General features: G+C 39.4%; 1 protein-coding gene across 1 annotated transcript in view; it reads right to left on the reverse strand.

Annotated features, from left to right (window-relative positions):
* The window catches only part of Col25a1 (collagen type XXV alpha 1 chain), a 397,132-nt gene that overhangs the window by 34,983 nt on the left and 334,889 nt on the right, over nt 1-27,260 (reverse strand). The window contains exons 19-25 of the mRNA XM_052179247.1: nt 15,112-15,174; nt 12,336-12,404; nt 11,526-11,570; nt 9,574-9,618; nt 8,661-8,738; nt 1,769-1,792; nt 795-839 (exon numbers count right to left, since the gene is read on the reverse strand). Of these exons, the coding sequence (XP_052035207.1) occupies nt 795-839; nt 1,769-1,792; nt 8,661-8,738; nt 9,574-9,618; nt 11,526-11,570; nt 12,336-12,404; nt 15,112-15,174 (369 nt within the window). The remainder of the gene's footprint in view (nt 1-794; nt 840-1,768; nt 1,793-8,660; nt 8,739-9,573; nt 9,619-11,525; nt 11,571-12,335; nt 12,405-15,111; nt 15,175-27,260) is intronic.

The raw sequence follows: 27,260 nt of genomic DNA on the forward strand, positions 1-27,260 counted from the left end.
ATAAACTGACTTAAGGAGCATAAATAAAGGCTGAATTTTGAAACCACTTGAATCTTCTACAAGAATCCAATGACGAAAGTCATATTTCAACACATGCAGCTCAGTTCTGAAAATCCAGAATCCCCGGACATGTGTTAATTGATCAAACATGGTTGAACGACAGAGCTTTAGTCTGGAGGAGTAAAGCTAACACCACCACCAAGACCTAGGTATGATCAAGAAACTTTTGGCTTGTGCTGCTTATAGTTGTTAGTAAGTGTCACTGATAAAATGTATGGCAGAAGGTCTGAATACATGTGATGTAGAGTGGAAAGCATTAATGTCTCATTAGTGGCTCCTAAACCTGTCAATCATTTATAAATGCATCATGGGAAGGCTCTCCTTTTCCTTCTCTTACAAAAGAATTAGAAGGTAGGTTCTCTCTTAGTGGCAAGAATAACTCCCTTCAACACGTTTCACCTTTCCCCATGGGACACGTTTAGGGTTTCTTTACATTCATAATTTCTGTAGAACCTGTGCTCTTCCTGTTTCCTGTTCTGTACATTTCCCAATACCCTTCCCTGACTCCACATCATGTCTGCCTCCCTCTTCTCTGCACCCACTTTCCTTCCATGCTCTGGAGTTCTCTTTCTTCCTTTAGCTGAGACTCTGATACCCTTTCCGTGTTCTCTGAAACAGTATTTCTGGCTTTGCTTCTCTAGTATTTTGTAAGTCATATTTTATAAAGACTTGGATTCTTGACATTGGCATCTCTGCATGTGGTAAGCGGAAACAAGGAAGGAAGGAAGCATAACCTTTGGCCCTTGTAGTCCTTGAGGTCCAGGAGGTCCAGGGGGGCCCTGAATCAAGAGAAGACATAGTTGTAAAATGTGCCAAGAACACATGTTACAATTTCAGGCTTTAACAAATATCACACATACCACACAGTTCCATTAGTTCTATCAAAATTAGATACATCTAGATACTGGTTTTCAGTGGTGCAACATTTTATCAGTTACATGATGATAGAAACTGCCAGCCTGAGTTCTGATCTATCCAAACACTCTCTAGGTCACCATGCTACAGACCCAGCTTTGATTCAGTAAAAGAGTTGACGATCGCTGCCCTGTGTTCTGCACACATCTTCTTGTGATGAGTTAACTGACTGATGTCACCAATGTTTGTAAGTACCCTCCCTCCCAAGCCCTCTACCTCAAAGACTTTGATCTCTATCACCTTCTCCCTCTCTCTCTTTATAAGACCGATGGGGAGGGGGGAACCGGGAAAGGGGAAAGCATTTTGAATGTAAACAAAGAATATAGAAAATTTTTAAAAAAATTTAAAAAAAAGAAAGGAAGGAAGGAGGGAAGAAAGAAAAAAGTAAGAAAGACAGGGTTTCTCTATGTAGTCCTGGCTGTCCTGGAACTAGCTATATAGACCAGGCTGGCTCAAACTTAGAGATTCACCTGTCTCTGTCTAGAAAGTGCTGGAATTAGAGGCATGCACTGTCACACTCTGACAAGGTTTCTATTTCTAATCTACAAAAAGATAAAGCTGTCTTATTAATAAGAGGCTAACATCTAAAACAAAAAACAAAACAAAACAATTTCCTCTGTACTTTCCCACAGGACAGTAGTTTAACTAGGTCAATTTTTTTTAAAAGGTTAATAACACAAACATAAAAGTGAAGACCACAGAAACCAACTGCTACATTAGTACTACTTTGACCTGCATGCATCCATACTAAATTCAAAGTCACAAACCACAGAGATCATGCAAAAGGAGTTACCGTGACAGTTAAGGTGGTAATCCTCTGTTGGGAAAATGGATCAACAAAGACAAGAGTTACCTATTTTGCGTGTCAAAATAAAGTGACAGATTTCTGAAAAAAAAATCTACTTCTAAAATATATTTTGGCAAGTCAAATGTTTTGGAAGTAACAGAGAAGCTACAACAAACACATTATCCTAACATACTCGTAAAGGGTTCAAAAACATTTTTAGAATTTTATTTTAAAAGTTATAAGAAAACAAAGTATAAAATTTTTTGTTTGCCTGATTTTAAAGTTATTATAATTAAAAATTATGTAATCAAGTAGCTATAGGCTAAAGGTTTGTTAGCCTAATTTTGAATTATGAAATTTGCTATTAGTAAAAGTTCCATTCTAGACAGGAGTTTGATTAGAAAAAAGTTAAATATGTTTCTTCTCTTACTCTGTAGGGATTTTTTTCATTATAATTGACGCCCCATATGCTATAACCAAGGAAACTGACATTGAACTAATCTAGTTTGTTGAAATGCTAAATGTTTTAGCAAACTATATCATCTCAAAGCATGGACTTCTAAAACATGGTTCCTGTTCTGTGTATTTAGTAGTTTATAGTTTATATCTTGTGCTAAGAGCTCCACAAGGCTTACTGAAACAACAGAAAGGCATCATTTCGCATCAAGGACGTCTGGTTCCAGAGAGGCTCCGTCTGATCATGTGTATCCCTAAGGGTCCCATTTTGAATCTTGCCTCATGGTGTTCCAACCCTCTCCACTTCAATCTGATTCCAATGGCTGTTGTCTTTTTTGTTTATTATTGTTGTAAAAATGAACATTAACATTATCTATTCCACTTTAAATCTACCTGCATTAGATGATTAAAGTTCCCCTTGCATAATACAAAAACAGTCAGTATAATTACTGCTTCAGGTAATGAAGCAAAAAAAAATTTTTTTTTGATGTTTGAGACAAAGGCAAAGTGTTAATAAACCAAGAGCAAGTTTTTATATGTATCCAGAATTTTATGTCATCAGATAGGTACTGTACAAGGCAACACTAATGCTATTTCAAAGAGGTTTATCTAGACACAAAAGTTGGACTTATATCGATAAGAAAGCTGCTTTATTCTAGGATGTAAATGAGTCATTGACTAACACTAGGAAATTATAGAGTAAAGAGAATTTCTTCACCACTGTCCTAGAGAGCAGAACTACAAAATTTTATGTGTGTGAGCCATTTTACAATTTGAATTCTCTCAGATTTTCTAACAAGGTCACACATAAGTTCACATCACTACATCAATAAACAAAGTCTGTGATTGCTTATCCCTTCTCTTGAACGTATTAATGCTAATAGCATTTTTTAAAAAAAGAAATGAGCTGCATAATGGAAGAATGCCATCAGCGGTGAGTGAACTAGCAGAAGAAGTTTAAATGAGGTACTACATAACCGTTATAGAGACTTCAGAATTGTGAGGGCTCCACTGTAGCCAAGGGGACCATTTATCAATGGTGACAGAAATCAGCTAAGTTCACAGACGCAGCACCCTGTTCTCCACCTGGAAGCAGCCGTGTGCAGATCACAGAGTGGTCCTAAGATGTAGGCTTTTCAAGTTAAAGCTACACATGCCCAGCAGGACTCCCTCACAAACTCCGGTAACGATTTGAAAGCCAGAATTTTTGGAAGTGATAGAGACAGAGATGATATTCCAGTGGGACATGATCTGAGATGGGAGGGAAAGCTCACACAAATATCAATCAGATGCTTTGAGATTTGTTCCGAAATGTTTGTAGGAAAATCTTGCTCAAAGTATAGGCGATTTCTTCGCATTTTATAATGATGTGAACTTAAGCTTCCTTTTGCTGAAGCAGGAGACCACTGCCTTCTGCTACGACTCGTCCAACTGCAGAAACAAAGGGGCCATAGTCCCAGCTGATACACTATACTATACGCTATAACTCTCACACCTTAAGGCTCAGCAAACATCTAGGAGGAGGGACAGAAAGATCCTGAGAAGCAGAGGACCAGGAATTCGTCTGTAAGACTGTTCCTTCTAGCTATGACAGGGAAGGGACACCTGCAAGATATGAACATCATGGCTGGCCTAAACAAGACCTGAGCAAGTCCAGCAGCTGCTATCCCAATATGGGATGGGCACAGCTCTTAGGACCTTCCACTCCTAGATGAAGCAAACAATTAACGATTTCTGAGAGACGGAGAATTAGTATTCTCCAGGAATAAGCCCCTTAAATGATTATTTAATACCAAGGGATCCGCAGGCTGCATTCATATGTAACAAAGACAGTTAAAATGAAGAGGCTGTGAGTTTGGGAGTGTGTTTGGGGGTGCAGGAGGGCTAACAGGAAGAGAAGAAAATGGAAATGATGCAATTGTATTTTTTAAGTCTATAAAAATAATCTTGAATTATAGTACAAAGTTAGTGATAATTTTTTTAAAAAAAAGAAACCTAGGAAACAGATGTTTTATTGTGAACTGTGAATTTTTAACCATCTTGAATCAAAACAAAAAGGCTTAAGGTGATGTTCACATAAACCACAATATCTTTTGTTTTCGTAGACCAACATAATTTAACCATCCTTCCAACAAAACAGATACAAGAGCGTAATTTGCAAAACCAGAACATGAACAGCACATGTTACTTTAGGGAATGTAGACATTTCACTATGGGGCAGGCAAGACTAGGGAATCTGGAGTAGGACTGGGCAGGGAGGGAAGATGGGTCCGAACAGTTGAGATAAATTCTTTTTATGTGTTGCTTGGTGTCAGAAAGAAAAATAATGAGATGCATTAGGTTTTTATTTTCCTCCATAACTTTGGCTCCAGTCAAAAGCATATACTCAGCCATTTGTTATATGAGTTTAATTTTGTTTCTCATTTAACTACAAATAAATGGATGGAAATTATAAATACCAAATTCAGAATGCCAAATATCTTAGGCACATAATATGCATACTGCTTCAACTATTTTATCTCCTGCATCAGATATTGGACCCAGAAAAGTTACTTAAACTAGGCTTGATATTGTTTTCATAATCTGGATTTTTTTCCTAGAATAGCAGTTTTTAATCAAATCCATGTGAAAATTTATAGTTCTAATGTGATAGTGTAACTGTAATACATTCATATCCATGTAGTTATTCTAGAGTTCTGGACAAAATGTTTCTTTAAAGGATGTAATCATGAAACAAGTGCTCTCCATCATTGGTTAGAGATTGAGGAGAGGAAATGATTATCAGTTCCCTCTTCCTCTAATGCCCCAACTTGATTGATTTTATTAGAGATCCTTAATTCACTAGAGTACTTTGTTAGAAAGATAAACAAATAGCCTTCAACTGAAAATGACTCTAAGCTCTTTATAAACACAGCATATGGTTTTCCCCAAAACTAATACATCATTAGGTTGGGAGACAGTGTAAAATCATTACTATGATGGATACAGACTGGATAGATTTTACAGTCATACAGAACTCGACATGAGAAAGGGATGCTGGGAGTGTGTATCTTTTCATTTTAGGAAACAGCTGTCAGATTTACTTTCCAAAAAGTACAGTGCTTTTAGGAACTTCAATAAAAATTGTCCAGGAGCTCTTTAAAACTACCCTCAGGATAACTCTGTATTTCCTGAGCTCTTACAAAAACATCGACTCCATTTTGCAAACAAGGTCAGTGAAGCACAGATACAGAGATTTCCCTACCATGACCTATCTCATACGTGGTGGAGGGAGGAATGAGACAGAAATGCCCACTTCAGTATGAGCTTAGCCCGTATGCCTGCTCATGCAGAGAACGCTTTAAAAACACTTCAATACATTGCAGAAAATGCCAATCAAACTGGAGGATGTCTTGGAAGAGTAGAGACGTGACTGCCTCTTAGGATGGATTGGAGAGGGGTCCACCATGGGCTCGTGTATTTGAATGCTTGGTCCGTAAGCCTGTGGTGCTGCTTGGGAAGGTTGTAGACCCTTTAGGCAGTAGAGCCTTCCTGGAAGTATGACTGGTGGTGGGCTTTGAGGGTCTGTAGCCTCACCCCATACCCACAACTCATTGTTTGCTGAGTGTGAACACAATGGGAACAGCTGCATCCCCCCCCCTTTGCTTCCTGGGTGTGAACCTGATGTGAACAGTTCTTTCTGCTCTTGCTTCCATACCTCCAATGTCTTTCACCATATCTGTTCTACCACGATGAACTCCATCCCATAGGAAGTACAATCTAAAGGTTTATCTCTAAGATTTTTTTTTTTTTCGAGTGGAGGGTCTGGTAAGCTACAGAGCATGGGAATTTAACTGGAACACAACTTAATGGAGGAGGTGAGGTCTATGAGGCAGTTGTTTAAGGGAAAGTATAATACTGCTAATGAAGCTTAAGAGTGATCCATATTTTACTAAGTAAGAATTTTGAAAACATTGTAGGTCCAAAAAACAACAAAAAACAAAAGCAAAAACTAACAACGACAACAACAACAAAAACAAACCTGCCAGTTCTTGGTGTCTATTTCTCCATATAAAATTACCAACTTGTAGTGGGAAAGGGAAACATTTGGAAAATTGGTTCAAGAATTTGACAATAACCCCCCAGGTTACGATTTGTGTTTAAGCCACTCATAATGAGGAATGCTAAATCAGGCTGTTGGCTGAATATATTATCTAATCCACATCTGTCCAGATAGGAAACATGGGAATAAAAAAGGCCAGTGGTGGTAGTGAAGTCCACATAAAACAATGAAAATTAGACAATACTGGCAAAAAACACAAGGAGAGAAATATTAAAATAGGTATAAAATAGAGGGATGTAGCTAAGGCATCTTGTGTGTTTAAAGCTAAGAAATGGATTGTACACAAAAACCACAATCATTCATCCAATCACAAACTGCTCATTGCACATTTATAAATCCAGGCAATGTAAACATAGGACATATTTTCTGTCACCAAGAAATGTAGAGCATGGAATTTAAAAACCAGAACCAATTGTGTGATTAGAGAGTAATCATACGTCACAATATTGGACCCTGATTTGTACTGTGTGGACTTAGAAGAAGAACCCGGCTGGTGACAGCAGTGACTTTATGGATCCAATTCAAGGAGAAAAGAAAGGAAAAGTAATAGATGAACCTAGGAAAATGAGATCTGGAGAGATATGATAAAAATGACCATGTCATGGGAAAAAGTATCCTGGAAGAAGATATAGCAGTGTAGGGCCTTAAATGATGTCAGATGGAGGAGTTTGGGCTTGGTCCAGTAGGCAATAAGGACTCATGAAGAGATTTTAGCAAATTATAGTAATAAAAGTAATGGCAACTTATGAAAAAAAAATTAGCCTTAGAGGCATTCCCAGGTTAGATCGGAAGGGCAAGGAGACACCAGGGAGGCAGAATTGGTCACAGGATTGGTCTGGTGTTAGATATGAAGTAAACAGCCTATAGACCAATATTTGGGAATACAGAGGATGAGTGTGCTGGGATATGCTCCTGCTAGGACAGATTTCAAGAACAGCTTCAAGATGCTTCTAATCCTTCTATCTTGAGCAAGAGGAAGGCACACGGTACCACTAATCTCTAGTAATTAGTTGATAAGAGGAGTCATGTACTTAGTGGGAAAAGTACCCAGCAGAACAGGGTGGATTTGTGCAGGTCAGTAGGAAAACATGTGGCCATGGAGAAACTCTCCCAAACAGCTGGAGCCGTACATAGACAAGACCCCAGAAATGACAGAGCTAACAGGGAACAGCTTGCTACTACTACACAGACGAGCAACTGTTGTACCTAAGGAAAGACCAGAGACTTTAGGCTAGCAAAAGTTAGGCTGGAAAAAGTGTGTGGAATACAGAAAAAGAGCAGCTTCACTAGAGGAAAAGAAGGAAAGAGAGAAACTGAGAGCAGGAGACCAGATTTGGTAGAAGTGTCACAGGAAAGTTGAGAATGATGACTATTACGGACTTTACCTGAGGGTCACTACTGGGTGACAGACAGTGTAACGCACATGTGTAAAACAGAAAGGATGAGTAAGAAGCAAGGGCGGGGGAGAAAGCCACTCTTTTTCACTGAGTGAAAAGAAATGAATGGAATGGTAGTCACAGAAGCAGACTGAAGACCAAGAGGTGGCTTTCTGAGTGTGCGGCGCATATTTAGTAATTCGCTCCCAATAGCTCAATGAGGTATTCTCAGCTTGTATCTTCATTTCAAATATGGAGAAATAGAGCCACACAAAAAGTGACAAGAACTGGTCAGGTCACATATCTGGTAAGCCAGACAGATGAAATCTGGTTCAGTTCAGCTCCTGCTTAGCTTTGTAAAATGCCCTCGTTGAGCAAGGAAGCAAACATTTATTTGCCTAAACGAACACTGTGTTTATACTTGATAAGGTTTAGGAATATTTAAAAGTACAAGGGAAACAAAGGCAGGAATTTAAAATGGTACAAATGAAAGATTCCTGGGGAAGGAGACAGCTGGGCTTCTGAGGGAGTAGATGGGCTTCAAGGGAGGGGTGGAGAGAGACCTCAGCACGAGCTACACGGGCCAGCTGCCGTGGTTTGAAGGAGAATGTTCCCATAGACTCGGGTATTTGAGCACTCAGTTCCCCGGTTGGTGATGTTTAGGGAGAAGATACAGGTAATACGGCTGGAGGAAGTGCATCACTAGGGGCAGGGTTTGAGAATTCAGAGCCTCACCCCACTTCCGGTTTGCTCTCTGCTTCATGTTTTCAACAGGAGATGTGAACTCTCAGCTTCCTGCGCCTCGTGCCATGCCCTGATGTCACATTATAAACGCTAGCCTTCTGGAACCATAAGCTAAAATAACCTCTTTCATCAGTTGTGGCTGGGCCTAGTATTTTGTCACAGCAATAGAAAACCACCACACTTATCTGTATTCTCTATGTGCCTTAGGATAATCACTTGCCTGTAAGGCCTCGTGGAGGTTGCCATTGTAGTCTATGATCTCAGTGGCTCCTGGATCTCCCTTTTGCCCAGGTGGACCCTGTGACCAAAAACAAACCAAAAGAAAGTCATGGGTGTTAGACCAGTATACAAGATGGTGGTAAAAGTGGAGTAGCTTGAGGCTCCCTCCCCCGACTGTTATTTCCATACCAAGACACAGGTGTATTTCAGAATAATAATTGCATTTAAATTTCATTCATATTGTAAAGGAGAGGGACCGATTATAACTTCCTGTCTATGGTAAATGTGAAACTGATTCCAAGGCACAAGGTAAACTTTGCATCTTGGAAATAATTATTGGCTGCCTTTGTATTTGTTAAGATAACTCCTAACACCCTGCGACTCATCTGTATGTCACAGGTTGCTTCCTCATTCCTTAAGAACAGAGCAGTGCTGAACAGTGCTCTGTAGGAAATACTTGGCTTCCTCATAGGACAGTTATTCCGCAAGTCCCAATTTATCCAAAATTAGAGGAAATGGAAAACAAAAAAGAATATTATACATTCACAAATATACGCCCTTCAAGTCTACTAGAGCACACACATCTCTCTACATGTCTAGACTTTTACTCTACCTAATACATCTTCTTCAGAATTTCCATGACCTGTATGTATCCTAATTCCATATAAACGGAAGTCTTATTAGCTGGTAGCTGTAGGATTTCTACTTTTTGTTCCAGGATGAGGTGTATTGTGTGGTAAGAATCTCTACAGTGCCTGCTCCTGGATGAAATGACAAACAGCAAGGCTGCAGGCACGCTAGGGACAATCAGGGTCTACCACTGATGCTTTTACCTTTACTGTCTGTTCTGGTGCTGCTCACAAAAATCACACCGACGTGCCTTCAAATCTGAGTTCAGACCAGAAAACACTTACCCGTGGTCCCAGAGCTCCAGAGTCTCCTTTGTCTCCACGATCACCCTTTGGCCACAAAACAAACAAACACACACACACACAAACAAAAACAAAAAAATCAAAACAACAAATTAGCTGGAGGACCACTGATGTAGAAATCAATCACGTACAAAGAGTCATTTGTTACCACACTTTGAACTGCACACATATGAAGCAACCACCGCCATCACCTCAACCCTTCTCAGAAAACAACGGTATCTTGGAGCAATCAGACTGGCTATGGACTCTGGCCAAGGGGTGATTTGCAAAAGCAACGTGATTGATTTCCATGGTGGCCTTTATCTTCAGACTGAGCAGGGCTGCTCTCCTCTGAAGGAGTCTGAGTGATGGGAAAAGGGCCAAGTCACTGTGGCCTCTGTCCCCAGAGAGAAAAAGTAGAGGAAATTGAGACAGGAAGGAACAGAGAGCTCATTCTAGGGAGAATGGGAATGTAAGGTCAGAGGCTAGACCTCCCTCTGATGACAGAGATCTACCTGTAGCTATGTTTACACTCAGTGCTGAAGGTGAAAGCAGTCAGATAGACCGGATTGGCCAGGCTTCCTTTATGTCCCCTCCCCCCTTTTTCTTCTCTTTGTGCCCCCTTTCTTCCTTCTCCCTTTTTCCCTTTCAAAGCAGTAAGAAATAATCTCTGGGGTTTTATTTACAGGGTCATAACCCCACCTACAGAGATCCCAAGAATAGTTTAAACTCTCCAAATGATCTGAAGTCTAACAGGCAAATAGTAGAAAACATTTAAACCTTGGCATATTTAAAATAATTTAAAATTAGAGTTCCTTTCTATATGAAACTCAAAGCATCTTCCTGTCTGTAGACAAGGACCACTGAATATAAGGGGAATGAGCAGTTAAAAGTTTTCCCATGTGGGTTTTACTACTAACACATGCCATAATAATTCACTTCATTAATACAAAATTAGCAGACTCTAATCTCTAGGGAACTAGCAGGCTCTAATCTCTAACCCCAGTTTTATATTTTTTCTGGGTTATTAGCTAACAACGTTTTAAGTGACAGCATACATGTTATTTTGGATTGTATAAGCATCATGACAAACGGACCATTGCTATTGGTGGTGACATCTTATTTTTAATGAGTGTGCATGTGACTGTATTGAGGCACAGTGAGTGTGTGCAGGTCAGAGCACACAAACTTGGGTGTCTGTGCCCGTCTCCCACCTAATTTAAAACGGGTCTCTTTGGTATTTTTCCATGGTGTGAGCCAGGCTAGCTTCTGGGAGGTCCCTCGTCTTTCCTCCTATATTCTTGCAGGAGTGCAGGGAATATAGATGCTTCAGTTGTTTTATGGGTTCTGGGGATTCAAATTCAGAGCCTCACATTTCCAGGAGACAGTCTTACTGACTGAGCCATGTTCCTAGTACTAGGGTGACATTTTTACCTCTCTGAATGGAGTTAGGCAACAAACTAAAGTGTAACATGAACATTTGTCACAAAGACAGAAAATGAAAATCAAGAGCATATTATATAAATCACTTATTTTCCCAAATAAGCTATTGTTAAGAAACATGATATATACCCTCTTTTAAAGAGGGGGCAAGCAGTGGCTAATCAGGTAAAGGATCTTGCCACCAAGTCCCACAACCCGAATTCCATCCCTGGATCCCAGAGATTATATCCTCTGACCTCCATATGTGTCTTGTGGCACACAGCACAACACACACACACACACACACACACACACACACACACACACTAAAAAAAGAATAATCTAAAGGATAAAACAGACAAAAATAAAGAAAATGAAGCCAAGTGTCTTGGGATACAACCACATGGACAAACCAAATATAAATCCCCCAAAAGAAAAGGTTTTTTATCTACAACAGGACTCTTTGTGGGAAAGGCAAAAGATACAGATCTTGAAGGCCTGCAGTCACATCAAATGGGGCATTGGTTACTGACCTTTGACCCCTTCGGGCCTCTAGCTCCTGATTCACCTTGCTTTCCCTATTGTAAGAGAGTATGCAGATGAGAAAAAAGAAGGACAGGGAAGGTAAGAACAGTAGCTCAGAATCAAGGGGAATCACGGATACACTTTACCTGCCCTGCCCAACACAGGCTGTATGATGTTGGTTATAATGATCACAGGATACAGGCGGTAGTAGGGGTTCCCTCCCTGGTGTCTGTCCATCTCTATCCATTAGGACTTTGGGGACAGTTTTCCTTCAGTGGCTGGGGAGAGCTCTGCGAGTGACTTGTATGAGACTCAACAGGATTTATAAGCGTAGATTTCTTTTTCTTCAGAGACTATACCATTCCCCTTGTCTCCAAGAGAGACTGGTCATTAGACTAGGGTGTGACCATGTCAGTTTGCATAATGTTTAGGTAAATAAAGATTGCATAGGCAAGTAAAACCTTGGCTCTAATATTTCCAAGGTGTTACATGCCATCATGTTACCATGGAAATGAGCACAGTACTCGCAATGAGGGTTTTTTTTTTTCTCAGCTGGCTATAACACACATTGAGTGATGATGTGTAACATGATAGCACCTGTCCATTTACATCCAGAGATGTTATTAAATTTCCTCACCGAACTGCACCGAGTAAACCAAAAAAGATGAACTGTAAAATCACTAGCCACCAGTGTGCACTTCAGTGAGGTGCGTGTGATTTGGGTCGTTTTTGTATCTGCTGAAGAGTTAGCTGTGTGTTCTACAGCAGGAGGCATGCATTCTCAGACCAAAGACTCTTGTAATATAGGAATAACTGACCTTTGGCCCCGGGGCTCCAGGATCCCCTCGCTCGCCTCTTCCAGGAGGCCCTGCCTCCCCACGTTCACCCTGTCACAAATCGCAAAGCAGGTAAATAGCAGCCACCCCACGGCTGTTCTCTGGCAAAGAATACAGGAGTTCAATAATACCAAAGTTAACAGAGCGCTGCTACTTACGCAGAGTGTGCCAGCACTGTGATAATATCTGACCATGAGTGATCCCATGACCTGCACAAACCAACCTGAGATTGTTGGGTTTTGGTGCAGCCTTAACTACCCAGTGAGCTCCTGTAGAGCTGCTAAAGCATTCTTATGGTTTCTGTGAGGAGACTGCACATCAGTCAGTGGGCTGAGTGGGGAAGGTTTACCCTTAAAATACCCATTTGGCTTGGGATGGATAGAACAAAAGCCAGAGGACAGACAAGCTGTCTCTCCCTTTGGAGCTCCTTCGCCTGCCCATGATGCCACAACTCCATTCTTCAGCCTTGATGGCAACACGAGCACTAGGTACCACATCTCAGACCTTTAACTGCTGCCTAGGAGTTTCAGCATCAGCTTCCAGGATTTTGAAAACTTCAGGCCCAGATAGAGCCCTGTTCTTAGCATCCTTCTAATTTGTGGTTAACTGGCTTATGTGAGACATCTTTGCCTCCATAGCCACACAAGTCAATTCCCCTAATAAACCCTCCTTAGCCATATCTTTATCTACATATGTATGCATACATGTGTGCACATGCATGTTTACCTACCTAGCCACTGACCCACCCACCCATTCACTCAATGATGTTACTTCTGTGTTTCTGGAACTCTTTACGTAATAATAATGTAATTCTTCCTTATAATCTCCATTCTATAAGCAAGGAGATAATTGTTAAATGCCTATTATGCAGCTATGTGAATAAATGTAAGGGATTTTAAAGGGTCTCAATTGTGGTCTATTATTAATTTATTATATTATTATTATTGTAAAATGGACATCTATTCACATTCTGTAGCAAAATTTAAGTAATTTTAGAAAAATGTTTAGCACAGTGGTGAAGTTTCATGCTTTGTACTGTGAGACCCTGTTTTCTTGTACTCTGAAAGAAACATAAGTTTTCTAGGCAGATGTAGCTTAGACAAAGGCACAGGGACTGTCTTTGGGGAAATGCCACCCCTACTACAGGTACCTAGATATTATCAGTCTTTCTTCCTTAGGATCTGCCTTTGCTGCCCTGCAAGTTAGACATACCATCAAAGACCATTGTTGGGTCAGAATAGATGTTCAAATTGGAAATTATCCCTCAGGATCTAACTCTTGTTAAGATAGGCAATTCGGCTAACAATTATGGTTAGAATATTGCTAAAAATGGTTTTCTATGCATATACTGGCTTGCAGAAATACCACACAGGCATAGCACATCCCTTCGCTCTCTGTGAACCTCAGAGTAAAGTTTCTGCTCTTCAGAATCATGCTGAGTTCCTTCACAAAAGCAGTTATTGCCAACTGCATGGCTCTGTCTGGATCTCCCTCCCTAGGAAACTGAAATGGTACAGCAGTTATCTATAAAAAGGATATTTTGGGATAAGTATCTCTACCACCTGGGTTTCTTCTACCTTCCTCTGTATAGCAAAACTCCGCAGGAGACCCAATGGCTTCCCCTGCTGGGACTCCCCCTCCTCCTGCGGTGGTGGGTAGATAGACGTCTCTGTCTAGCCACCTTCTCTTCTCTCCTTGTTTAAAGCTCCAAGCTCCAAAAAAAATGTACCAGTTTTCATATCAACAGACAATTTATATCCTCTCTCTGAAAGGTCTGTCTTGTGTGGATCTGTTTAGGCTTAAACAGAAAATTTCCATATTTTGCTAATGGGCTTGATAGTTCATTATGTGAAAATGAGATTTCTTTGGAAAACAACCATTACATAATCCTACCGAGTTCCAGTCCCCTTAGGCAATGAATAGCTTTTACTCACTAGGATTAGAGTTATTTTCACTTGACCAAAGCAGAAATGAGGACTAGTCTGTCTGACTAGACCATGACATAGTTCTTTAACTGTTGGAAATCACCTTGGCTTATTTCTGGTGAATGCAGAACTCACTGAACTAGAGTCTGCCATGGTTTAAAAATAAGTGACTATACGTTGATGTCACTTTGTCCCTTTGATTCATGAGTCTGTCACGAGCACAGCTCCATCATCAGAGTCCTACCTTTTTATGTCTTTTGGATAGATAAAGCAAGGACTCCGGGCCTGACACTATCTGCAGCGCTGTATTCTTTATGCATGGCAACATACAGCTTTTGCTTTCAGGGTCCTCTCTATGGTTGCCAAATAGAACACTAAGGGATGGTTTTCATTATAGAAAACTTCTGAAAACAACATTCAGGGCAGATCCTTGTGGAATGAAGCATTTAGAAATCTCTGTGACATCCATAGGGATGGGATTAGTGTACAGTTTACAAATGTGTCCTAAGATGGATGAGGATGAGCAGGGGACAGCGACCTCCAGCCCTCCTTTCTGCTTAGTTACCTTCCCAGGCAGCTGGGAAACCAGAGGCATCACAATCCTTACTAAGGAATCAAGAGGACAGTCTTTAACGACTATATTCCATCCACCCACCGAGATGCCTAAAGCTTCCTGGATATAACTTCTAATTACATGTCTGGGTGGATCAGGCTGTCTCGATACTAAGGCAGAAATATCTGGTCATCTAAATAGTACAGTCATCTCACCTTTCTTTTTGACAGAGATGACACAATTTTTCACAGGAAAGTAAGGGGGATAAAGGTCTACTTACTTTTGTTCCTGGTAACCCTGGTAAGCCTGGTTCTCCTTGAGGACCAATGAAGCCTGGTTCTCCCTTTAAATAAAAGATGGCATGCAAAGGCATTATTCATCAGATGCTACACTCTTCTTCCTACTGCGATGTCATTTCCTTGATTATATACAATTGCTCTGGCTGAGATCAAACTGCTTACGATAAGATGATCATCAGTGAAAACTCGAGCAAAGCTCCGGAGACACTGTAGACAGTGACAAGGTCACTGGATAAATGTGTTTACGATAATTTCTTCTCTCATCTGTTGTCTGCTGTTTCTTGCCACTGATCACATTAAGACCTATTGTATTCAGGTGGATGTGGAATGTCTTTTAAGATCCCATTCACGTATTCACAGCCTTGTGCAATCTTTTCCCCTTGGGTCAAGTATAGACTCACTATGTAAATTACTGAATAAAACATCCTGGGAGTGATAGGACATCACATCTGAGTCTAAGCTGTGAAGTGTGGCTATGTGGGGCGGGCCTTTCCTGTAGTTTCCCACTTGGGTCCCTTCTTTTGAGGGGAGCAAACTGCTCTGCTGTGAGTAGCCCAATGGAGCTGCAGCAGTCTAAGGATGAGGTCTACCAAGAACCTTGTGAGGGAGCTTGGTAGTAGGCGCTTTACCCCTTAGAGCCTTCTAAAGAAAACACAGCCCTGGGTTCCTCATCCACGGCAGTCTCTCCAGGGACTCAGAGCCAGAGGCACCAGCTATGCTCAGCTTAACCTCTTGTCTTTTGCAAACTATAAGCAACCTGTTTCCCTTTTTAGGATAAGGTGGTAGGTAATGTTACATAACTGAAGACAGATATGGGCAGGAGAGCCATTTTGTAATGTTTAGTATGAAGGAAAAAAAAATCTTTCTTCTTGCCATACCTCTCAAATATTATCTCTGTTACCTGGAGGAAATTCATCTGTGGCACAATAAATGGTACTCAGGTCTTGGAATAGATCTTCTAAGCCTTGGATCCTCTGGGTTACAGGAATGATAAAGGATAGCCTTTGTTGCTTTTAACTAGTCCCTTCTAACCACACCTGAATTGGTGCAAATGCTGAGACTCAAAGGGAGCCCCCTAGATATTGTCAAACAGTAAGGAACTAATCTGATTGCTACAAAAGTGGAATTTTCCATTCTATCTCTTAACCTAGGAAAGTGGGGAATGGCTGGAGATGGGATTCAATCACTAGATGGTAGTGATTATGTCAGTCATTCAGGAACCTTAACTGACAGGGCTAGGAGAGATTTTCTAAGTCAGCAGACAGAGTTATGTGCCAGTAGGGTAGGGCATTCAGATCCACAAGGACAGAGGCTTTTTTGGCTAGTGGTCTTCTAGACAGTGCCCTACTATTCACTGGGACATTCTTTTTCAGCTTTTATAATAAATTATAATAGCAAGCATAGCACAATGTTTTCCTAAATCACAACTTACTTGAGCCAATTCCTAAAATGGGTGTACTGAGAACCACTAAATTAGTGATTCTCAACATGTGGGTTGTGACCCCTTGGGAGTTCACATGGGTCACATATCAGATATTCTGAATATCAGATATTTTACAATTCATAACAGTAGCAAAACTATAGTTATGAAGTAGCATTGAAAATAATTTTGTGGTTTAAGGTCATCACCACATGAAGACTGAAGAAAGGTGTTAGGAAGGTTGAGAATTACCACCCTAAATTCATAGCCATATCTGGAAAAGTGCAGATAGTCCGAGCAACTCCAGATTTTCCTGCTTGCACATAAATGAAGTTAAGCTTGCAGGACTGGTCCTAAAATCTGTGACATCTGAGGCTAATAAGGGCAGAGCCAGAATAGGTCTATACTGAAGACATCTAGTTGGTGTCTGAATCAGAAAGCTGGAGACATGGTGTTAGAAAAGAAACTATATATTTTATCTTAGAAAAAAACAAAACAAACAAACAAAACCAACCCGAACATGAAGTGCTGTTCACATTGTCTTGATTATCCATAAAGTTTATTTTCTTTTTAATTAGTCATGGGAAAGGAAAACTGCTTAAAATATAAAATATATAACCAAAATTAAATGCAAAACCCATAATGGTTCTATTTCCATATTTCCTGATTTATTATGCTTACACTATTTCTGGGAGCATTACTGGTACGATTGATAACCCTCTAAGATAACTGTCACTGAATCTTGCTTGTTTCATGGAACTTGGAGTCAAGCAGAAGGCAAAGAGAGTGTGTTTCATGGATATGTTAAAATATCTGAATCTATGTTTCAAACAACTGAAACACAGATTCCTTCCTTCCTTCCTTCCTTCCTTCCTTCCTTCCTTCCTTCCTTCCTTCCTTCCTTCCTTCCTTCCTTCCTTCTTTCCTTCCTTCCTTCCTTCCTTCCTTCCTTTTTAAAGATTTATTTATTTGTTTTATATGAGTACACTGTAACTTTCTTCAAACACCCAGAAGAGGGCATCGGATCCCATTACAGATGGTTGTGAGCCACGATGTGATTGCTGGGAATTGAACTCAGGACATCTGGAAGAACAGTCAGTACTCCTAACCACTGAAAGTTGTTGGGAACAGAAGAGTGTCATCATGACAAGACATTTCAGGTGACACACCACTCACAGATTTCCTGACTTGGGCACGCAGGATTAGGAAGGTAATGTTTGGATCTACTGGTTGAAGTTGATGCTACTAAGCTTATTGCCTGTAGCTCCTATTCTACTTGGTTCCATCGTCTTCCACCTACTGGGAGGGAAATCTTGGCAACTATTTTGACACACCTCTTAATATTTCAAAATAGAAATCTAAATTTAGTTCAGAGAAATCATTCATGAATAATTCAATCTTTAGTAAAAGATTTAATTCAGAAACAAAACTACTATGCTGGATACATTTGTTTATAAGTAAAATATTTCTTTTAATAAAGTAATAGTATCTTACTGATACTGATATTATATGCTATAGTATATCTGAATATGTGTCTTCTTGCTATGAATAATAGCAATTCTGGAATGGATATTAGCATTATTGGTCATGTTCTGATGTTCTGAAATTGTAATGTGGAGGTTGGATGGGTGCTTGTAAACTTGAACTCAACACATTTTCAAGCAAAAAATAAAATGATCTCTTTAGGCAATCAAATGGAAGCTTCATTAAAGCACACGGATAAAAAGAAGAAAGGGCAAAAGTTGCAGAAACACATTGCTTATTTGAGTTAGTGTTTAGTTTACAAAATAGGCATGCAATTGCATTATTCACAAATATGTAAGGCGTTGCTGTCTCAACAGCTAGATAAAGGCATTTTCCTTTCTTTAAAATGCATATTAAATTTTTAATGGAATGTTTGGGGTAAAATTACTTAATTTCAAGAGATATAACCAGCAATAGATTTGATAGTCTCAGTAATTTTAGTACTGTTGATCTTACATGGTTTGAAAGGCTTGTTTTAGTATCATTAGTTGTTCATGATCACTACTCCAAAAAAAAAGTACCAGTCATATACATATATCTTAACATATGTCATAGTCCAATGTATTCAAGGCAAATCTCAACATATCTAGCTATAGGATTGCAGGTTTGTGTCTGTCTCCTCTGAGAGTGCTCTGTAACTTTAGGGCCATGGCTCTATTTTACCCATCTCATGATGGGATGGGGAGGAGGTACTTACTGGTCCCATCTCTCTCAGATTTCATAAACTATTATTGATATAGACAGGGCATGAAGATCTCTACTAGGATCTTAGGTTCTTAACCTTTCTTATACTATCTCCTGGGCTTAATCTATCTTAACCTATCTCCTGGGCTTATACTAATGATTCTGACAATGCTCTAGGGAAACCCTGACCTTAGACTGCTGAAGAGGGCTTAAAGGACAGACTGTCTCAGAACATGCAAAGACTGCTGGCTTCTGTCCTTCAGCATCTGAGTGATGTGGTTTCGGGTTCTGTCTGAGATCTAACCTTTTAGACACAGTCACTTAAGGAGCTTGGAAGTTATATCAAAGAATATCAACAATTCTATTGGAATAAACTACTATAACTTTTCTTTGTCTAATTACCTATCTGAAGTGTATAAAATACTTCATGGCAAACAATAGATTTAGAAACTTAATGTTGGCATGTTGATGGGAATACAGCTGTAGTCTTTTAAGCCTGACATTAAAGAGATTTTGGAGTGGAGGGGGACCTCTACATACCGTTGTGATCATTCTTACATTTTTTTTCTGGTTATATTTGGCAAAATTAGGTTTTATTTCATACAGCATGCAATTTAATTAACAATGAATAAAATGTCTCTGGTTTAATTTTGAGTAAGATATATTTTGTTTGTAGTCAGTGTCTTCAACTACTACCTATTGCCCACAAAAAACAACCACTCCAAATATCTCACTGTAATAGCAACTTAAATGTGAAGTCTCCCACATAAAAGCTAATGGGAAACAGAGAAAGAAACCATAGTAGCCACTACAATTGTATCCAACAATGAGAGCAACAACCACTACAGTCATGTCTACCAACCATGAGAGCAACAACCACTACAGTCATGTCCACCAACCACAAGAGCAGCAACCACTACAATCACGTCCACCAACCATGAGAACAACAACCACTATAATCATGTCTTCCAACTGCCAGAGCAACAACCATTACAGTCAACCGTGAGACCAACAACCACTACAATCATGCTCACCCACAAGACCAACAACTATTACAATCATGTCCACCAACCACAAGAGCAACAATCACTACAATCGTGTCCACCACCCACAAGAGCAACAACCACTACAATCATGTCCACCAACCATGAGAACAACCACCACTATAATCATGTCTTCCAACCTCAAGAGCAACAACCACTACAATCATGCTCACCTATAAGACCAACAATCACTACAGTTGTGTCCACCAATCAAACAAAAGAGCAACAACTACTGCAAGCATTCCCACCAGTCATGAAAGCAACAACCACTACAATCAACCACAAGACCAGCAACTACTACAGTCATGTCCACCAACCTTGACAACAACCATGTCTAACAACCTCTGCCCATCTATATTACAAAAACACAAAGCAAAGTTAGGAAATTTTTAGGAACATGACTTTTCTGAAATCAAATGATTGCTAAAGATTTCATGAAGTCTTAGAATTCCATAATAAAACATTAACTGACTTTCTAAGAGTGGCAGGGACATATCTCTTCATGGCCGCACCCTACCTTCTAAATGGTCACTAGGATATCCTCTATAAAGGTGAGAGGAACCAACAAATACTTAGCAGGGGTTGTCAGTCCAATGAAAAAGGGCAGGATGGGGGTAGCAGAGAGGCAGTTTCATTTATACAGAAATGGCTTGCCAGATGTTTCCATATAGATTTCCAGAATATACCATCTGTTAGGCAGAATGGTGGCCAGAAAGTCCTAACTGATTAGTTCTCACTCCCAGAAAAATATCTGGTTTTTCATTTACTACTATTTACTTTATTTTTATAAGTCATTATCAATTAGAGAAGTAAAATATATCATTTTCTTAACCTGTCTAAAAACTCTCTCTAGACCTAGTCATGTTTCCCTGATATTCATGATTCCTGAACAGATCTGATTTTCATTGTCCCCAAAAATAGTACAACGGGGTTTGAAAAATATGTGCTGATGTGCCTGGGTGCTAAAAGCATTCCCAATAATGTTGATTAATGTGTCTTGACACAGAATACATTAGCCATACAGTGTTCTTCTTGCTTAAAGGCTAATTAGAATTCAAGTCAGCATGATACCTGCTTTTGAGAATTACAGCAAAAACATTTGTTATACTAAGAACTGCTAGGCAGCCAGTTTTGGTAATGACTAATTTCTGAAATTATTGAGGAGACAAATAAAATAAAAAATAAAATAAAATAAAATAAAATTGAAGTAGAGTTTGCTCCTAAAACACTTACTTCTCATAAGGATCAAATCTTAGTATAAATTAGATTTAGAACATTTTAGTTCTGTTGAAAATGAGCAACTTAATAGCAGATTCATGTAAACCCCACAAACCTGTCATTTTGATTTTGTTCTGGTTTTTGTGTGTGTGATTGTATGTGTGTGTGTGTCTTAACAGAGCTGCATCATGAAGGACATGGTTGGAGGTTTCACTATGGCTACTAAAAATCTCTGATTTCTGGTTGCATGAGTTTCCTGATGGGCCTCGAGTTACTCACGTCTTCAGTGGGGTTTGTGCAGATGGGAAGTAGTCACAAGCAACAATAATGAAGTGTCTATGGAGGACATCTTATTTCCTTTCCCCTGTGAATTTTACACCTCCACATTCATCTCTGCCAGTTTTGAGATGTGGTGATGTTTCTGAGGGCTGAACTTCATTCATCTCCATCAGCTTCTGAAGAAACCTTTGTCACTCACAGAGCACCAGGCAGGCACTTGAGAATGCCAAGTCAATGTCTACCCCCTGAAAACTGCTTCTAGGTTAAGGGGACTTTCCTATGATGTGAGGAAGTTTTTTTTTTAACCACCTTCCACCCTTCTGCCTCTTTTAAGTTCTTGATTTGATTGCCTGATTTTCACTAATGTGGAAGCCAGAGTAAAACTATTAAGCTTCAAGGAAAGGTGAACCTGGAAAATATAGTTGCTACTTAAATAGCTTCTTCTGATGTGATATAATATCTGCTGTAATATATCTTCCCTGTCTACTTAAAACTTGATTTCTTAATATGGTAAAGTAAACTACTTTTATCTTTTGAAAGATAAAAGTAAGCATTGAAAATTTGTGAAAAATATCTTGGGTTAGGCAAGACAGTTCAGAACAGTAGTAGGATACAAAATCAACTCGAGGAACTCCAGCATATTTCCTACATATAATGATAAATATACTGAAGAGAAAATCAAGGAAAGAATCCCATTCACAAGAGCCTCAAAAATACCTTGGAATACATTTACTCAAGAAAATGAAGACTTGTACAATGAAAACTTCAAGACTGAATAAAGAAAATAGAAGAAGATACCAGAAGATGAAAAAACCTCCTATGCTCATGGGTTAGTAAGATTAATGTTATTAAAATGGCCATCCTATAACCAGCAATCTACAGATTCAATAAATCTATTTCAATAAAATCTGTATTCAATAAAATACATCATAATTTCAATTCAATTTCTCATAGGCACTGAAAAATATCTTAACTTTCATATGGAAATATAAAAGATCCAGGATAGTCAAAATGATCTTCAACAACAACAACCCTGCTACCCTGATTTGGTATCAGTGTGCCAAATTTTACATTTTACTATAGAGCTACAGTAATAAAAACAGTATGGCATTAGCATCAAAACAAGCATACCCGTTAATGGAATAAAACTGAGGATCCACACATAAACCTAGACTCCTTCAGTCACCTGACCTTTTTTTTTTTTGACAAAGAGGCCAATAATACACATAGGACAAGAGACAACATCTTCAACTAGACAAATACTGCCACTCAAACTGATACCTACATGTGGAAGAATGAAACTCAGTGAGTTCCTACACTCATAAAGCTCAACTCCAAATGGATCAAATTCCTGATATCCTAAGTCTGATAGGGCAGAAAGTAGGGAAAGAAAAGGAAAGGCACAGAAAAGGGAAATCTGACCAGGATCCTGAGGGTGCAGGGCTCAAGCCCAACCACTGACAAGGAACCACCTGAAACTTAATAGTGTCTATATGGCAAACCATTATCTGAATGAGAAGAAACAGAAGGAGGAAAAATCTTGACCACCAATACCTCTGTCAGAGGGTTACAATGTAGAATATACAAAGAACTAAAGCAAAAGAGAACCCCTAAACATTAAGAAAACAGACAACCCAATTAAAAACTGGGCATGGAACTAAACAGAGTTCTCGAAAGACAAATGACTGAGACTTAGTTTTTAAACTTTTCTACGTTCTTAGCTATGAAATGTAAATGTAAATTAAAACTACTTTTTGAGATTTTTTTTTATCTTACCCTAGTCAGAACAGCCAAACACAAGGGATAACAAACATCATGGATAGAGGGAAGGGGGGACACTTACTGTTGGTGGGAGTGCAAACTTGTGCAGCCATTGTGGAAATCAGTGTGGAGAGTGTTAAAAAAACTGGAAATAAATTTACTACTCCATCCAGCTATACCACTCTTAGGCATCTATCCAAAGGACTCTCTATTTCACTATATGACACCTGCTCATCAACATCTACTGCTGTTCCATTCACAATAGCCAAGAACTGGAAACAGCCTAGATGTCCATTGGCAGATGATGGCTAATGAAAATATGGTACATTTACACAGTGGAAAATCAATCAGTCATCAAGAAAAAACAACTTTGTGGAATTATCAGGTACATGGATAGACCTGAAAACAAACATCCCAAGTGAGGTCGCAGACCCGGGACGTGTCAAGTTGCCTTTTTCTTTTCCTGTGAACAATCAGGAAGGAGAATGTTCACAGTGACATCTCGGATCCTCAAGACATTTGTACACACTTGCCTTTTGCTCCCAGAATACACTTAGGAGGTGGGGAGGATGGGCGATCTTTGTGCTTTTAATGGTTTCATTCCTTCATCCCTTTAAGGGAGGATCCCTAATTTTTATTTATATAGCATATAACTAGGTGTAGGTTAAAATTATTTACATGAGGAAATTCTATATTGAATGGGTGCATAAGTAACATTTCCAATATTCTGAGCTGTCCTGAGAGAAAAAGCAACAACAGCCACTTGCTTTATGCTGGGAGACATTTCAGGAGCCATGCACACATTCATTCATTCATTCATTCATTCATTTACTCACTCACTCACTCATTCATTCATTCTATTCTCATAGACCTCGGTGCTATGTTTACTGTTGGTTCTTGTGAGAAAACTGAAGGACAGAGAGATTATGAAGCTTGCCCTGAGTCACAGCACCAGAAAAGGCTTTGATTTGATTTGCTCTAGGGTTCCTGGTCAATGCTGCCTATTTATGGGGGCATGGAACCATAAGACTGCATTAAAAATATATTTTTCAAGATGAGTGTTGAGAATACAATTTTCAAAAATAACAACTTAGAGTATTGCCCTCTTATCTGATATCAGAAAAGGTAGGCCCAATCATTTTTATCCATGAAGATACTTGAGGGGTAAAAGAGAGAAACAACGACATTTTTGAAAGCTTGTTCATAAAACTAATTTTCTAAGCTCAAATCCTATTCCAGAAGATCACTTTTTGCATGGTACATTGTACATAATTTAATTTTCCCAGTTGAACATCTTGACACTATATGAACCGTGAATGCATGAAATAGGAATTCCAAATGCCTTCCACATGGTGAGAGGACTTTCAAATGACTGCAGGAAGCTCAGGAGCAGTTTGAAATGAAGTCATGCCTGTTCTTAGTGACTTCCTTTATGTAGGCCTCCAATATTAGCACTGTTCTCAGAGCGGAACACCGAGGTGATAGCCTCGAGTCTGGTGCCTGTATTTAGGCACTTGGTTCACGTCCCTAAGAGCTGCGGGAGGCATGTGGGTGCTCATTAAGTTCCCAGCTAATTCCCCAAGAGCAACAGGTGTTGAGCCAAAGCTCTCCTGGTATGTAATGGATGGTTTCCTCCATGCCTTAGACATAACGGATACCATACACATGCTCTCTCTGGTAGTGGCAGACATGGAGGACACGGGTAGCAATGGGAAATATCTCCAAAGCATAAAAGAAAGACACGGGCCTAAGATGGAGACTGATGTTTTAGTTACCACAGGTCCTAGAGTCACATGTAGTAAGGGTTTAATTTTAAATCTTGTTAACTTAAACTATGAAATGAGAATTAACTGTCTTGCAGTTTGCTACCTTAGCAGAATTAGGCAAATTCAATTAATAAGGGAGTGTCCCAAGTTAACGAAGTGACATTACAAAATGTTAAGTCTACTTTGATGAACATACAGTGAATACTAACTACCTTAATGTGCTTACATGGTCTTCTTCTCCAAAATTATTTACTTACATTTAGCACTTGCTACATTATAATGAAAGCTTATCTTTCACTTGAACTACAGTGAGAAGATAAACCATATTAAACCAAAAAATGGAGCTCACGATGGATCTCAAACATCAGTCAGTGGCCCAACCGTGGCATTATCATTACATAGAGAAACATCTCTAGCGAATAATAGATTCTGCCATCTGACGGGTTCACTGACAGAGCAGTCACTTGTCAGGGACAGGATGGCAGTGTCAGAGCCACACAACCTCAACAAAGTATTTCCAGCCCCTTCTCAGGCTGTGGGAACTCAAGCACTTACTAGAGGTAGCAAGTTACAATGAACCCTTCCATCTCAAGAGGTCACGACCTTCTGAATCGGTCAGTCATGGGTGACTAGGACAGAGAGTCAGTGTAGACATTTAACATTGAAGCAAGCCAAGGATAACAAATATGGTAGCTATTGAAAGCATTCACGTTATCTGCATTACACTTTGGAAACATAATGCTTTCTTTTTGACCAAGAAGGCGTCTAAAGCCCAGGAGAAGGGACAAATGGATTTCGGAGCCCTGGGCTCTCCTAAACTGAGCCTGCACCCTGACAAGCCATCATTCTTACTATAGGGACTTCTCTGTCCTTCTAACGTCCTTTGCCTCAAATGTCTTCATTATGATTTGTAATGCCACCAGGCTCTAATTAATGCCCAGACACACGTCCATATATCATTTAAAAATTGATGATCTTGTCACTTATAAAAAACTGTCATTTTTTTGCACATGGGAGTTACTATAGAACAGTCATAAATTAGCCAAGTAATATGAACTTTCATATCAACTTAGGAAGTTATTCTTGCTAAACAGCAAATGATAGGTAAGTGACTTTGACCATTTGGCAAACACTTCTTAGAGTGCATTTTCTATCCAAGAGTCAGACTAGAACATCTACTTAAGACAATCTGAACTTTTTATAGGAATTTAGAAAAAAACTAACAAAATACTGGAACCAGGATTTCTGAGTGCAAATCTAGAAGACATATTTATTTTGTGTGTGTGTTCCTTTTTTTTTTTTAATTTTTAAAAATTTTATTCGATATATTTTTTATTTACATTTCAAATGATTTCCCCATTTCTGGTCTCCCACTCCCCGAAAGTCACATATGCCCCCTTCCCTCCCCCTGTTCTCCCACCCATCCCTTCCCACTTCCCTGTTCTGGTTTTGTCTTATACTGCTACACTGAGTCTTTCCAGAACCAGGGGCCACTCCTCTGTTCTTCTTGTACCTCATTTGATGTGTGGATTATGTTTGAAGACATATTTTTTCTGTGTATTTATCACCTATAAATATTATAAACACCATAGAGCTTTCAGCCAGACTAACTTCATTTACCACACTATAACATAGCACACAGAACTGAAGAACGGGAGACATACTTGCTTTCCTGTCACTTCTGGGTAATATTCATATAAAATTGATTCTAAAGAAATAATTATAGCTAAGGTAATAGAACATTAAGTCTAGTAGTTGCCCCAGGAAAAGTCTCAAAAAATTAAAAAAAAAATTATTTAACATTTTAAGTGGCTTAGTCCTGAAGTGACTTAATGTGCTGTGGTGGTGATAGACAGTGTGGGGGGGGTCCCCCTTCTTAGAGGAGAAGGCAGGGGGGATGGAGGGAGGAGCTGTGAGAGAGGGGGCACTAGGAGGAGAGAGAGGACTGATATTGTGATGTAAATTAATTAATTAATGGGAAAAATTTATATCTGAAAACAATGTTTTAATCCTGAACTTTAAGCAATTATTTGAATAGGCATACAGAGTTTAAGTGGAAAGCTCATGTGTTGAGTTAAAACACTTTAGCAATGTGGTTTCTGTTTCTCAGTGAGAGTGGCTGACAGGAGGTGGAGGCAAGGTGTCTTAGAGGCGTTACTCTAAGGAAGAAGCAACTTCCTGGTTGTCTGAGTGATTTACAGGGATGCTAAGGTGAATTTGGACCAGGATTTGATAGGATTTTAGAAATGAAGTCAACAATTAAAAGTAAAGAGATATTCTTTCTAGACTTTAAAAACCTCGCATGATTTCACTTGAAATGCAAACTGTTTTCATCTCGGGGGCATGCATAACAGAGGCAGCAGTGGCATACACAGTCCAGACGGCAAAGGTCAACTTTAAACACCCGTGTTCAATTTTCAATTAAAAAGTCAACC

This window comes from Apodemus sylvaticus, chromosome 4 (assembly GCF_947179515.1).
Source record: "Apodemus sylvaticus chromosome 4, mApoSyl1.1, whole genome shotgun sequence".
Classification (NCBI taxonomy): domain Eukaryota; kingdom Metazoa; phylum Chordata; class Mammalia; order Rodentia; family Muridae; genus Apodemus; species Apodemus sylvaticus.